The 14,554-nt window shown below is 54.4% G+C and overlaps 1 protein-coding gene across 1 annotated transcript in view; it reads left to right on the top strand.

Moving 5' to 3' along the window:
• ANTXRL (ANTXR like) overlaps positions 1–14,206 on the top strand; it is a 36,054-nt gene extending 21,848 nt beyond the window's left edge. The window contains exons 10-17 of the mRNA XM_047072789.1: positions 1,374–1,472; positions 2,697–2,766; positions 3,328–3,418; positions 4,987–5,172; positions 6,428–6,463; positions 7,550–7,630; positions 9,070–9,147; positions 13,952–14,206. Coding sequence (XP_046928745.1) covers positions 1,374–1,472; positions 2,697–2,766; positions 3,328–3,418; positions 4,987–5,172; positions 6,428–6,463; positions 7,550–7,630; positions 9,070–9,147; positions 13,952–14,206 — 896 coding nt within the window. The remainder of the gene's footprint in view (positions 1–1,373; positions 1,473–2,696; positions 2,767–3,327; positions 3,419–4,986; positions 5,173–6,427; positions 6,464–7,549; positions 7,631–9,069; positions 9,148–13,951) is intronic.
• The last annotated feature ends 348 nt before the right edge of the window (positions 14,207–14,554 follow it).

Genomic DNA, 14,554 nt, shown 5'->3' with positions numbered 1-14,554 from the left:
TCTGCTCAGGGTGGCCCTAGCCGGGCTGGCGAAAGGGTGCACAGGAGATAAGCCCAACTGCTCCTTCCAGGCCAATCACAGAGCCCTGTGTCATGGTGAGAAGGGTCCTTATGAAGTGTGAGCCTTGAGCAGGCAGCCTGGCACAACTGAGCTCAAAGCAGCATTGTACTGTTGGTTACTGTGTGTGGGAGAGGACGTGTCACTTACAGACATCAAGCCTCCACTGGGTGGACCACTGCCATCAGTGCCCTCGGGGGCCAGGCTGGTGCCGTGAGCAGGAGGCATGTGTCAGGCCAAGCCAAGGATGGTTGACTGCATGTGGGGTGTAGTGCAGTAAGGCAGGCGCTGGCCCCTGAGGAGCTCCCCTGATGTGAACAGGGCCCAGCCAATGGTTGACATGCAGAAATATGAACCCACCATTTCCAGGTGTTCCCATTTTTGAAGAATGCTAGTGATCTGGGTTATTAGGGAAAATGTGCAGGCTTTAAGTGTTGATACCCATGTTTGGAAGACATTTGAATGCCTAACAAACCACAACAGCAGCCAGCATTGGGCCACAGGCCCAGACTATTTTCTTCAAAGCAGAGAATTTGCAAACACTGCCCTGATCAATGGGAGTTGCAGGGAGACCTGAAGCAGGAGAAATAAGGGCAGCCAGGTCCAAGGTTGTGCTATAATAAAGGTTGTGTAAATAAATAAATTGAGCTAGGGCAAACCAAGCTTCCAGGATTGGAATGACCCAGTCTGGGACAGGAGGCAGTGATGGAGGCTAATGACCTTGGGCTTGCAGTTAAAGACCCACATGTTATCCTGGCTAAATCATTAGGGTTCCAGTCTACCAGCTGTCTTCTCTATCCCCTGGTGTTTGCTTCAGGGGAGGCTCAGCAGCCTGGTGAAGGTCTAGGGTCTAGACCTGCACCTCACATATCAGTGTCTCCACACTCAAAGAGGAAGTGCTTGCTAAACCCCAGGTGGGTTATGTGTAGTCCATGAAGCCTCAGGCAAAGGCAGGGGGAGAGCAATCATGTGAGACTTCCAGAACCACAGCTAAGACAGGACTTCTTCCATGGGGGATTCGTTGTGCAGGGTCCCAGAATCTTAGCATATACAGATGATGAGGTTGGGTCCCTTTAATGGACTCCAAGTATCAGGGGTGAAGATGAGAGGCCCCCCTACAGCCTAAATCTCCCCTGTTACTCAGAGTGGACCCTCCATTACACTGGGTGAGGATCTTGACTCCAGAGGTCAGCCTTGTTTGTTTCAACTTGTTTGCTTCCTGAGAATTCCATTTTGTGGGGGGACATGCCTTTTAAGACAGAGGGAAGGCAGCCCTCAGCCCCACCTTACACAGACCTTTGAATGTTGCTTTGCAGAAGACTATGAAATTATGATTTCTGGAAAAGGATTTAATAATGCAATAAACAAGGAGGAAGTTATTTGTAGATTCCGCTTCAGCAATGATAAATTCTTCGGTAAGTAGCTCTCTTGGTGCCTCCAAGTGACAAACTCCCTACAACAGGCTGCCTTGCCCTCAGCCAGCCAAGTTTTCAAAGCCCTTGCTTACCATTCACTGTGGGTCCTGTGAGGATAGATCAAGTAGAAGGAGAGACCTGGCTGGGAAGCCTGGTGACCTATACCTCAAAGCTGGGAAGTCATCAACCACAAGAGCCTCTCCTAGCAGGGCTTTAACCCTTGCCAAGAATGGCTGTGGTGTGCTGGGTGTGCCCCAGAGCTGTACTCCCCCTCCCTTGGCTCAGCTCTCACTGGCCTTGGGAGACAAGGACCCGAATCCATTGAGTCTGCTGGCGAGAAACACAGGTAGCCCTGGGCCAGGCACACTGGGAGCTTCACAGGAGAATGTGTGCATCTGGGATTGAGACAGGATGCCAGCTTCCAGGCCCAGGCCCAGGAATCCTGGCACAGGCACACATTACTTGTCTGACCTTGACCAAATGAGGGTTCTATTCTCAGTTTCTTTTTCCTCTACTGCAAAACGAAGCCAATATGATAGCCGAGCTAAACCATATCACCTATGTAGGCCTATAATGTAAGGAAATACTCAGGCATCAGGTATTCCTCCATGATGGGTGAGTGGCCAGTAGAAGCACATGTTGGGTACGTAGATGTGCCCTCACGCTGAGATGGGTGTGATCCTCCCCAGAGAGCAGGGTGGTACAGTAGGACTATCTCCCACTGAGCCCCCCCAGTGCATTCATTGGACCTGATGAGATTGTGTGCCGTGATGTCTTACTGCAGGGCCATCTGGTAAACCCAGAGCTACCTCCAGACATCACAACATTACACGGTAAATGTTTCAGTCCCTTAAGAGAAATGGTGTCTCTTAGGGACAGGACAGGCCCCACATGCCTAAGCAGCTGTCCCTTCCCCTCTATTCGCTGTGCCTTCTGTTGTTTATTGTGGTCTCAAGAAGTGTCCCTCTCCACATTTATTTTCTTCTTTGTTATTTCATTGTCTCCCTCCCATCCCTCAAATGTAGAGCCCTTGAGAGCAGGGACTCAACCTTTTGCATTCCAGCCAGGCATTGCACAGGGCCTGGTGTATAGCAGGGGCTCAGAAGAAGGCAGCAAAGAGAAGCTGGCATCTTCCAGTGTTAGTCTGCTTGCCAGGGGCCAGCTGAGGGGAGATGGATGGATGGGCATGCTCCTTGACATTATTCTCTTGTGGTTTTCTCCTAGATAAAAAAGCCACCACTGTGGATGATAACACCATAACATGCTCAGGAGTAATGATACAAAAACCAGACCAGTAAGTGCCCAGGTCAAGGGCCACAGGTGCAGTTTTTGCCACTATGAGGTACATAGGATGCGGGATGTCACCTCTGCTAGGGCAGCACATGTGTATCTCCCAAAGTCTCAGGGCATACTCTCCACTTCTCCTTGTTGGTGGTCACCTGAGATGCTCAGGGATATGCTATAGCCCAGTCTCTTCCAAGGAGGGAGACTACTGGAGATGATGTCCCCAGGGAAAATCTTTGCTCCAGGTAGCCATCAGAGCTAAGCCAACATACTCTGCAAATTGAGAAAAGTCAGGATGGTGACACCCATCCACCCTCCTTGGAAACCTAGCCCATGGCCAGGAGGGCATCTGACCCCAGGCAGGACACCTTATGCCTGGTCAGTCTTCACTGCAGAGATTGATCTCAAGGGCTTGGTGTGAGCTCTCCTTACCCATGCCATGTGCTCACTGGTGGCCCCAATCCCTGATGATCAGTTACAATGAGAAGAAATGGCGGATGTGGTTTGATCCACATGCAAGAACTATGTCTGTTGGGGCTATTTCTGTCTATCCACAATTTCTATGCTGCAGGTTGGTCCATGTGGAAGTTAGCCTGAATAATGCCATCAGCTTCATCAGGAGTGATGCTAACATCACCAGCGACAACTGTATGAGTTCCAGGGTAAGGTTTCAGGTTCCCTCCTGGGGCTGTCCAGAGCACTTACACTTAAGGAGCACATGCCCTGGGAGGCAGGAGAAGGGACACAGTGCCAATGGCCCAAGAAAATAACTTGTGCAGACAGGGGGCTGGGATGACTTCTCAGAGCCAGCTTGGGTCCCTCAGCCCTTCATTGGCAAGCTGCCCTCACATGGGGCTTGTGAGGTGCCCTGGGAGTGCTTCCACAAGAGCACCTGCCATGTAGCCTTCTGTCCAGGTCCTGCAGAACCTCTGTTCTCTCTCTCTGGGAACCAGGTGTCCCTGAAGGCACAGGAAAGGGAACAGTTAGAGCTCTAAGCAGAGTCCAGAAATGGTGCTGGGGCTCTGCCACCCCGCCTCGCCCCTTGCCACCTCTGCTGGCCCAAGAATAGCAGTGGGGAGCTCGGGGCTCCATCCTGCATTCCAGCTGGGCAGGTGGGAGAGGCTGGGAGGCTAGTGTGTTAGGATCCTGAGTCCAGAACCTCTGGGGCAGCGAGGTGCTCCAAATCCGGGCCCCAGACACAGGGGATCTGGAGAGCGGGACCCACTGTGGCCCTGTGCAGTCAGGGTGTTTCAGCAGCTGCTGACACAGCTGAACCCACACACGCCCATCACTGCCCGCAAGCCCAAGCCCACTTGGGGAACACCCCTGTCATTTTGCAGAGGGCATCAGCCTCCCCCTCTGCTTCTGCTGCTTTCTCGTGCTCCGTCTCCGCTAACTCTCTGACCTCTGCTGGACCTTGCTCTCCGGCACTTGGTGGGAAGCTGCCAGGGCTGTGGGGAGGGCCTGGGACTCAGCTCAGGGACGGGCACGTGGGAAAGAGGGTGCTGCTCCCAGGTGCCCACTTCTCGGAGCTCCACGTCACCCGGGCACCTGGGGCGGGGCAGCATGACATGGGCGACAGAGCACGTTAGGCACAGGAAGAGGGCTGCCTGGGAGGAGCGATGCCCGTGCCTGATTGCTACCAGCCTAGTGTCCAGTCCCAGCTGGGAGGGTTCCAGCAGCACGGACAGTCCTCTGACTGTGTGTTCACTTGTGCCAGGACAGGCACTCACCGACCAGCAGACCACACTCGGCCATTTGTCCCTCAGGAGCCTAACTGACAGGCCGCCCTCAGCAGGCACATTTAGGAAAGAACTCAGGAGGAGCCTGAGTTCATGGACCCCCACCTGCTTCCCCCTCCTGGGCACAGACTCTGTCCCCTGTAGCTCCCCTGCCTCAGGGAAAGCCGAGCATTTGGTTTAGGGCAGGACTGCACCGCGTGCGGCTGAGGCGTGCAGTGAGGGCTGGCACGTCACACATGGGGATTCCGGTCCTTGTCAGGGCTCTGGGCCAGAGCCTCGGCACGAAGCCAGTGGTGGGCTCTGTGGCTCAGGGCTCCACAGCGGCTCTTTGAGTGCAGTCTTGTCCTCCAGGCCTTCAGTGCTCCCTGGAGGTGGGGAAATCTGAGGTGAGTGGGAACACGCGATGTGCAGGTGTAGTGTGCTGGGAGGAGGCACCCAGTGAGGACCATCCAGATCTCCCCTAGACTTTTGACGTGTGCTTTCTGCAGAATATGCCATCAGAAGGTGATGAACCACCCTCTCCAGCTCCTCCTTCTCCAGAAGTCATGACTCCCCCGGAAAACCTGGCATCATTTATGCCACCTATCCAACCTATCTACTTGGTTGTGCTCCTCGCAGCCGTGCTCACAGTCCTGTGTCTTTCCTGCTGCTTCTGGCTATGCTGTTGCAAAAAGGTAAGTGATATCTTGAACATAGTACCATTCCCCAGGCCCATGCCAACAACTTGAGGGATACAGCCCCTACCCCTGCCCCGTGATCCTGCCTCTGGGCGGGTTCCCATAAACTCCCAGGCCATCAGATGAGTAAACAAAGGCACAGACTGTGTCTACCATTCCTGGGCAGAAACTCAGCCTGCATCTCAGGGACCCTCCTGCTTCATGCTTGTTTCCAGAGGCATCCTATGAGCTGCCCTGTCCCTGGGGATAAGCCACCCCAGTACCCAGTGACAAGGGAGGCATCACAGCAGCCAGGCTTCTGGAGAACTCAGGGAGACCAAGCACCAGAAGAGGCCTCTGCTGCTGAGGGAAGAAAGTGGGTCACAGGAGGCATTGGGGGCCCCGAGGGACAATCCTGATGTTTGGGACGATTCCTAGACTCTGGGGCAGCTGAGCTTTGGAAACCAGATCTCTGCACACAGCCAGTGCGTCCTTCCTTCCTTTCTCAGTCATTACTAAGGGCCAGGACATGATGGGCCCCATACTTGGCACACAGGGACGGGAAAGGAGCTGCCACCATCTTGCACACAGGAGCTCACAGTCTGGTGTCTGCTCTGGTATTGGTACCTGGGGGTGGCGGGTAAAATGTCAGCCTCATAGGCTGTGGCATCAGGGCCCTAGCAAAGGAGAGACACTGGCCCCCGGGGAGGGAGAAGGGCAGACGTACTGGCTGCTGGGTTTGCAAGGACCGGGACAGAGCTGGGTGAAGGAAGAGGAAACCACAGAGGTGGGAAAGGACAGAGCAAAGCAGCAAGACAGAAGCAGGCCGGATTGCTGTGGAGGGGGAGCTGTGAGGACAGAAAGCGGGAGTGGGGGCTGTCAGCACAGAGTGGGGACTAGGGAGGGCTGCGGGCTGTGGGAGGTGAGGGGAGAGGAGGAAGGGAATTGGATGTGTTCTCTTGTCTTCATGTCATGGAAGGGCTCCAAATGAAAACTACTGTGTGGACACCTCCGCCAGGGACCAGGCACCCTAGTCTGGCTGTCTCCCTGTCCACCGCCAGGGAGGTCCGTTTCCCCTTTGATAACCCAGGAGCCTGAGCCTCGGGATGCTGGAGCCGGTTGGCCACATCCCATAGACAGTGGGCTCCCAGACTGACACCCAAAGCCCATGTTCTGTCCCACTGCTGCTGAGTAGGGTCCCCTTCCGTCTGCATGGCCGAGCCAGTGCCCTCATGCTCCTCCAGCCGATGTTCATGTCTCTTTAACATTCTAGCCCTGCAAGGAGCCACCAGTGCAGAAGATAGTAATGGTAAGTCCTGATTTTTGTCCTCATGTCGGTGTGCCTGGTGCCCACGCTGACCTTCACACAAGGGGTCCTGCTGCCTGTGGGATATTTCCACCTGCTGCCCCACCGCCTCCCACCTACCTGGGCAGAGAGAGCTGGCCGAAAGAAGAGGGTGATGGAGGGGCAGGGAGGGCCCTCGGGAGGACTTACGACTCAAAACACGTTTCCCGGGTGTGCAACTCAGCCTGATCGAGAGCTGTGCCACTCACTTAGCAACTTGGGGTAGCCTATTTCAGCAATGGCTGTAGACCCAAAAATATTGGAACTTCTGCCAGTTCCCAAAGGACAGCTCATAGCTGCACCTTCGCCCGGTCTCAGGTGAGTTCTTGGAAAAAGAGCTTCAGGTCTCAGGACCAGGTCGCCTCCTTCAGGCTCTAATGAATACTGGGCTGAATTTCACTGATCTTTACCCCTGTCACCTGGCAGGCAAGAGGCTTGACCGGGCTGGTACTGTGGGGAGTGCAGAGCTGGGGAGGTTGGAAGGGGTCTTCCCTGGCATGGAGTCTGAGTAAGGCCCATGCCGGGTGAGCACAGAGAGCAGGGATCTGAGGAGCGGGTATGGCTCACTCAGTGGCAGGGACACAGTGTCCCAAACAGGGGGACCTGAGCCTGAGAGCTGGTAGGAAACAGCCCTCAGTGTCTGGGGCTGTACAGTAGCAGGTTACATTGTCACCTGAGGAGACTGGATGTGCCAAGGTCAGGTGAATGCAGCCCTGTCACCCACCAATTCTTTACCCTGATGGCCCTCCTATCCACTGACAGCCGCAGGACCAGGCTTCTCCACCAAGGGTGGCACCAGGGCACAGAGGGACAGGATAGAGTTTGTTGGCCTTTTGGGGAAAAGCCATATCTGCAAACCAAAGGAGTTTGCTTGTTTTCACAAGGAGGACACTGTCACAGTACAGAGTGTTCTTCATTTGTCCTTGGTATCTCCAAATTCCCGTTGTCGAGTGGCCAGTGCTTGACAGCTGCTGGGGCAACAGACAGATGTCATGTGTCTGCACCCGGGAGCTGCCAGACCAGGAAGCAAACTGTACTTTCTCTTCCTAGGCACCCGTGAGGGAATGTATACGGCCCCGCCCAGTGGTGGTCCCTTGTAGGTGCCGAGGAGGCGGGATAAGACGGATAGAGGTGAGAAGGGCCTTTAGGTGGGGCTGAGGGACAAGGGAGGGCAGCCAGTCCATGGCCTCACGTGAACCGTGGCTTGGGTGGAGATGAGCTTTGTGGGCACTACATCGATCCCTGGGCACGGGAAAAACTGCAGAGGCCATCCCGATCCCGGGCCCCAGGAGAGGGCAAGACTGTGAGGGCTCTTGCCGTCACCAACACCACTTGGAGCCTGGCACCAGGCTTGGAAGGGGCCCAGGTCTGCAGATGTTGGTGGCTGGCCACAGCCCGCCAGTCGCAGGCTGTCTGAGGTCGTCAGCGGTTCCAACAATGGCTTCCATTTTCCTGGCCACCAGGCAGAGGAGTAAAACACAAGCTCGATCACAAACAGTCTCCCACAGGTCAGAAAAAGAATCGTTTAAGGAAAATTCTGAGCAAAGTTTGTTCCATGAGTCAGCTCAGCTGAGTGAGGGACTAAGCTAACTACGTTTTCCTTGGACGCACTGACATGGGGACAAGGGACTCAAGGAGGAGGAGGCTGTGAGGAAATATCCTCACAGAAAGTGCTAGGGCCGCACCCTGGGAGGGAGCTCCCAGCCCTGCAGGGGGGCATGAGGACAGGATGGGGAGGCACCAGGCAGCCCTGGCTGAGGAAGGAAGAACCCCATATTCTTCCTTTGTGGGCTTTGCCCTTCTCCTGGTCCTGCATCTGTGGTGATGCACCCGTTGGAACTGCTGTACCAGGGCCCGGGCACGTTAGTCCTAGTCCCGCTGTCTCCCTGTTGACCCTGCAAGGAGCCCCAGATGGCAACATGACAGCCTGCAGACAGTCAGCCTGGGGGCTCAAAGAAGCCAAACTGCCTCCAGACAGGGCAAAGGTCATGGCCTGGGGCTTTTTCCTGCTCACAAGGCACAGCCCCACCTGCCCCCTCAGTAGGGCCCAGAGAGGCCTGAACTGCAGGTCCTGAAGTCGGGAGGCCACCTGCCCCTGGGTCCAGGGCCTCTCACTGGTGTCCTCCCCTCCTCTCTCCGGAGCAGCCCCGGAATCAGCCCTCGTCCCCACCTGCTCCTGGTGTGCCCCAGTGCAGGCCCTTGTCCTCTTCTCCCAGCTCCTGCCCAGCTCCCTGATGCCCACATCACGTTCCCCTGCAAGACCTCTCCTTGCGACCCCGCATGTCCCCCACCTTGGACCCTTCCTCTCAAAGTAGCCCCTGCCTTCTCCTCCTACACCAGAAATACAGACTCATTTTGGGTTCCAAAACAATCTGTCACCTACAGTGACACTGCCTGCCCTGAAACACACAAGGCCACCAGGCCCCTGCCCCAGGCGGAGACTACAGGGCGGCCTCGGTGTGTTCCTGGGGACAGAGCCCTCTGGAGCCATCTCAGGCAGAGGGGCCTCTACCCCTCTGGAGGTGACGGCCAGGCCCTGGACCCTCCTCACAGCCACATCTGCTTTTCAGGGCAAACTGGACACCTTGTGTGACTTTGTGCAAAGCTGCAACCAGATCCCATTGATGTGGTGTCAGCCCAGGAACACGGTAAGCAGGGGCACAGGGATGTTCCCTGGGCAGGCGCCCTTTTCTCTTTGCCCTTGGCAGCTGAGCTCAGGGACTCTGGGTCAGAGAGCCCTGTCCAGGCATCTTCCGGGAGGATGCCCCAGAGGAGGAGACGCGGTGCTCATGAGCCTCCCGTGTGGATTCTGGGTGGGGCGCCTGCATTTCCTTGCTGGTCCCCATCAGAAGGACAAGAAGCTTTCTTGGGGAGAGTGTTACCCAGTGCCTCCAAGCTTAAGTGAAAGAGGCTGGAGAAGGCGGCAGGCCAGCAAGTTCTCCTGACCCCCAGCCATCATCCCTCCCCACCGAGCTCCCCAACTTGTGTCTGCTGGATCCACACCCTCATCCTCTGAGACTCTCCTTGGCGGCTCCCTCATGTGCCAGGAATGCTGAGGGGCATGGTGACACCCCCATGTTGTTGACCAACATTGCCTGCTTTTGCCAGCTAGTAGAGTCCCTCCACGTGCCACTGCCTGTGACAACGGGGAGAAGCCTGCATGTTACAGGTGTCCCCCTGGAATTTAATGGTTGTGACAGCTAATTGTTAGAGTTCCTCCTATGCCAGCTGCCAGTCTAAGAACTTTCCATAATTTCACATTCAATCCTGCCAGTGACTGTACGTGCAGGTACTACTAATATGCCAGTTTTACCAAGGAGGGACCAAGGCACAGAGAAATCAAGCAACATGCCCCAGGTCACAGAGCCTAGGAGTGGCAGAGCTGGACTTGAACCCCAGGGCCTGCCTCCACCCTTCTCACTGCCCTGCCCCCCTCAGGTCAGCACTCATGAAACCATAAGGGTTTCCCCAAAACCAATGCAGGGCTCAGAATTAGGGCCCATGAGGAGCATGTTCCTGGCTTGCCTGGGAATCATGTGCCTAAGCTTCCCCATGATCAGAACCTCAGACTGGGCCAGGTGCCTGGAGGACGTGGTGTCCCCAGTATCTATAGTGAGGGCTGCATTAGTCATTTGCTTAGTTCAGGCAAGCATGACTGTCCCTGGTGGCCAGGTGAGCATTAGGAGTCCTGGGCACGCCTGGGGGTGGGGACCCTGCTGAGGAGACACATGGATGTGTGCTGACACCCAGCAGGGCCATGTCTGCTGTCAGAGGTTTCAAGGCTCCTCAGGGGACTACTGGGCTCCTGGCTCTGGGTCTGAACAGAGCTCGCGGTCCCAGCCATGTTTGCACAGATGCCCATTCTGCATCTGGATCTCCTGGAGCCTCTTCCAGGGCCACAGCCCCATTATGGTCACTAGCACCACACCGGCCTTGTGCCCTGAACCCACCCAGCCTCGTCCACTCCTGGCAGAGGGACAGAGCAAGACATGGAGGGAGGCCCAAGACCAGAGGGTGGACAAGGGAGAGATACCAGAAAGGGCCATCCTACCCCATCGAGGGGAGGGCAGGGGCACTGGGCACCCTCTGATATGGTCCCTTTCCCAAGACCCTACTGGGAATGTCATGGATTGTGGGGCACTTGCAGCTGCCCAGCGCTTTGCCAGGCCCCTACCATGCCAGTTCTGGAGTCAGCCCAGTACTCTTTCAAGCTGGGAGTGACAGTGACCCTGTTTGTTTGCTGATGGGAAAACAGTCCTGAGAGGCCAGCAAAGTCACAGAGGCCACCCAGAGAGCAAGTGGCAACACCCAGGGCCATCTAAAGTAACCCCCCTCATCCTGAGCAGAGCTGGGAGCCCATAAGTAGGCCCTTTGGGTGTGGGCTCCCTTCCCACTCCTGGGTCCCTGCCATGTGACTTTGTCCCTCTGACCATCCTCCTGGAGACCTGAGTGTGGCTGTTTTCTTCAGGACCGTCTCTCCCTACGCACATACACAGAATGACCCAAGAAGACTCAGTCTAGTTTCTTAATCTTGAGTCAAACCCTGGCTTCCATCCAAGGTCCTGATTCTCTTCCTTTGTTGCTTTATCCCAGGGAAGCCCATTAACTCACCAACAGGACCACTGCTAGGTCCGCCAGGAAATCTGGCCAACAGTGGCCAACCTTACCCTCCCCCACTGCACGTAGTTCATGGTCACAGAGCTGTGTCCCAGTGCACATACCCTGCGTGTCCCCCACACAACGCCCTGTGCACAGCGTCTCCTTTCCTCCTCACAGCCACCCCGCAGGGACCACACCTGCCTGTGACAGAGCTTCCCAAGGCCAGACACTGTTCTAAGTGTTTAATACAACTAACTCCTTCATCCCCCCACAATTCCATGGGGAGAAAGCCGAGGCCCCGCACAGTTAAGTCTCCTGCCCAGAAGCCCTAGGGCCAGCGTCAGGAGCTGACGCCTAACTGCCAGCCTGGCTCCTTCTCTTCTAGCAAGGTGGTCACTTCTCTGCATGTCACAGCTGTGGAAACTGAGTGCATGAATTTTAGTGATGGACTCAATGTGACGGGGCTGTGGAGAGGTGCGGCAGGGCAGGTGATGACCCCCGGAAGGTTCACGTACAAGTCTAGGCTCCAACACCCATATCATGCTGCCAGGGTCATAGGGAAATATCTGGGTTCTGTCCACAGAGTCCACAGAGTCCGTCTGTCCACAGCGCAGTGTGTTATATATGCAAACAATTGTGAATGTCACTATGTTATTTTGATAGTATGCTGATAACAGACCTCCTTCTAAATATGAGCTCATGTATTTTTGCTGGGAAAGTGTTCTTCCATGGAACAATTAGAACCTGGATACAGATCGGCCTTATGATGTATTCATGCCAAGGAGCTCCTGAGTCCTCTGTCCTTGCCCATGGCACAGAGAGAGCTCCATCAGGGAGGGAGGTGTGACAAAGCTGGGACGTAGCTTCCCCTCTCCAGGAAGACTGAACTTGATAGCTGTCTGTCAAGCCAGTGAACTTTGGGAAGATCTCAGATCATAACCTTGGGATTGTGATGCAGCTGGCTCTCCTGTGCTCTGCAACCCTCTCCTCCCCCGACCCAAAACTCAAACACACACACACACACACACACACACACACAGGCAACCCAAGCATGTGCACAGACATGCTGAAACATGCACACATTCCCCATGATGTAGCAGGAAACAAGGTAATGGAGCCCATGCCCCAAAGCATGGAGATTCGGGCTAGCAGTGACCCATTTGCCAGTGGATCCAAGATTAATCCCTTCACTGTGCAGCACTGAACTGATGTAAACAGTAATTGGTCACTGCCTTAGATCATCAAATGGTAGGAAGGCAGAGAGGAAGGAGACTCCCCTCCACCCCCAGACCCCTCCACTCAGCCCATGACACTTGCAACACAGTCTCAGGGTCTCTCTGGCCCTCCGCGTTCCCCCTGCCACGTGGGGCCCCTCTCTTCTCCCAGCAGTCCATGGGAAGGTGCAGCCTGCAGCTCCCGGAGACGGACTCAGGCGTGGGAGACAGGACGGGCTCAGCACAGGTGCCCCACAGTCATCCCTTGATGAAATCAGAGAGATCCCACAGCGGTTGCTAGGTCTAGATAATCTGTTTATGCTCGGGAGTAAATAAGCAGAAATAAAGGAGCCTGAAATAAAGATAAAGTTTCCAATCTGTTCTCAGCAGCAGCACACCCATGCACACGTGTAACGCAAATGTACTGACCTATAATGAAACCACAAACCTTCACTCACTGCTGTAACAGATTTGAATATGCGAAAACCTAGACCACATCGTCAGCTTTTCCCAGAAGAATCATGGGCTTAGCTCTGCTTTAGTGTAATTGTAATGAACATGCTTAGGGAATTTGATCAAACTGATTTAAGGATGAATTGAAAAAATTTACAGTTGAGCGTAGTTTGGGAGTTTTTGATGTGATCCTGGGGCAGGGATGGTGAACATCCTGCCACATGACCGAGACTCTGCCCATGGGCCCAAATCAGTCTATGGTGTTGAGAAGAGACCCAGCTGCAGTGCTCTGGGCTATGGACCAGAGGGTCCCCTATTCGGCCCTGGAATGTGGTTGTGCAAAGGCGGCATTAGAGAATGGGATTGGGAAATAAACAACTTTTGTTTCCTCGTGCATGTCTGTCTGTATTGTCTGGGCTCTCTAGAATATCTCTGTTATGATCAAGAGAAGCAGAAATGTTTATCTGTAAAAGGTAATAATATTAACTTGATAAAGCCTAAGGTGATATTACATAGAAAGTTGCCTAGAAAGTGACATTTTACAAAGTATGTCAGTCTTGCTGTCCTGCTGGGAAAGTCACAGCGAGGAATCCCTACCCATCTCTGGGCTTGGCTCCACTCTGCACACAGGCATGCGGGTCCCCAAGGGTGTGTGTCTTTCTTGAACTTTTCATTGGATCAGTATCCTTGTGGATATGGGAAAGGACAAGGTCTGCCTCTAGGTGTCCCAGATTCATTAATAACATACTTATAAATTCAAGGGGTTTTAGGTGTGTTGTTTTTCTAATGTGGCTACTTTAGGAGGGAAAACCAAGATTATTCGAAAGGGTTAGTAAGGATTTTTAACAGTAGGGTGATGACAATGAAAGTCTCAGTAAAAGAAAGCAGTGGTCAGTACGTTTTGTCACTCACAGGCACTCAAGCATAACACTATGAGGGAATGATGGGTTCAGAGAAGCCCAAAGTGCCCACTACATGGAGCACCTGTGGGGACTGGTGGGACCTTCTGGGGACCGACAGGCCCAGACAGATCAGCAGGGGATCACTGGGGATCTGGGCAGTAGGAAGAGCACAGGTGTGATTAGAGAAGGAGCTCGACAGGCCCCAGCAGCCAGAGAAACCACAGCTTTCTGGACCCAATTCCACTGGCTTCTCAGTGACCTTCTCTCTCTTCTCTTCCCTACAGAGGAGGTGCCTCAACTTTGCCCGATTGAGGCCCCCCTGCATGAAGTATCCCTGTACCCCAAAGATCTGCCTTCTACCCTGCACCCCAAAGATCTGCTTTCCACCCAGCCAGGAGTGCTTCCCCATCAGCAACTGCTACTCATGCTGCCAATGCCCATCACGCAAGTGTTCCCGGCTTCCCTCCAGGATGCTGCCACTGATGGCCCCCTCTTCCCGGGCACTCTGCGGAACCACTCTGTCACTCCCACCCCCATAGCCCAGCCTCCAATGCACCAAAACCCCAAGTTATTAAGAGCTCTTTGTGCACTGAATTAGACATACGTTTTGAGTCTTGGTTTATAGTCAAAGGGAGTTGGAATTAGTTGCTGATCAGCAAGAAAATTTGGTGGGTTTTGCTCCACTGTATGAGATGATCTATACTGCTTCCTTCCAGGACAAAGCACCCTGGTGTCCTGTGGATGCAGACATGGATGTGCCCCAGTCCCCACGGCCCGCTCTTCATCTGTCACCAAAGGCTGGGACACCTGGGATTTTAGCCAAATTCCGCTCTTTGAAAAAAGCCCAACATGTCTTTGAAATAGGAATCCAATCCTGTGTCTCCTTC

This window comes from Lynx rufus, unplaced genomic scaffold (assembly GCF_022079265.1).
Source record: "Lynx rufus isolate CCGP_SWC_20201006 ecotype Redwood Valley unplaced genomic scaffold, mLynRuf1.p SCAF_11, whole genome shotgun sequence".
Taxonomy (NCBI): domain Eukaryota; kingdom Metazoa; phylum Chordata; class Mammalia; order Carnivora; family Felidae; genus Lynx; species Lynx rufus.
This window is presented reverse-complemented; position numbering and strand designations above follow the sequence as displayed.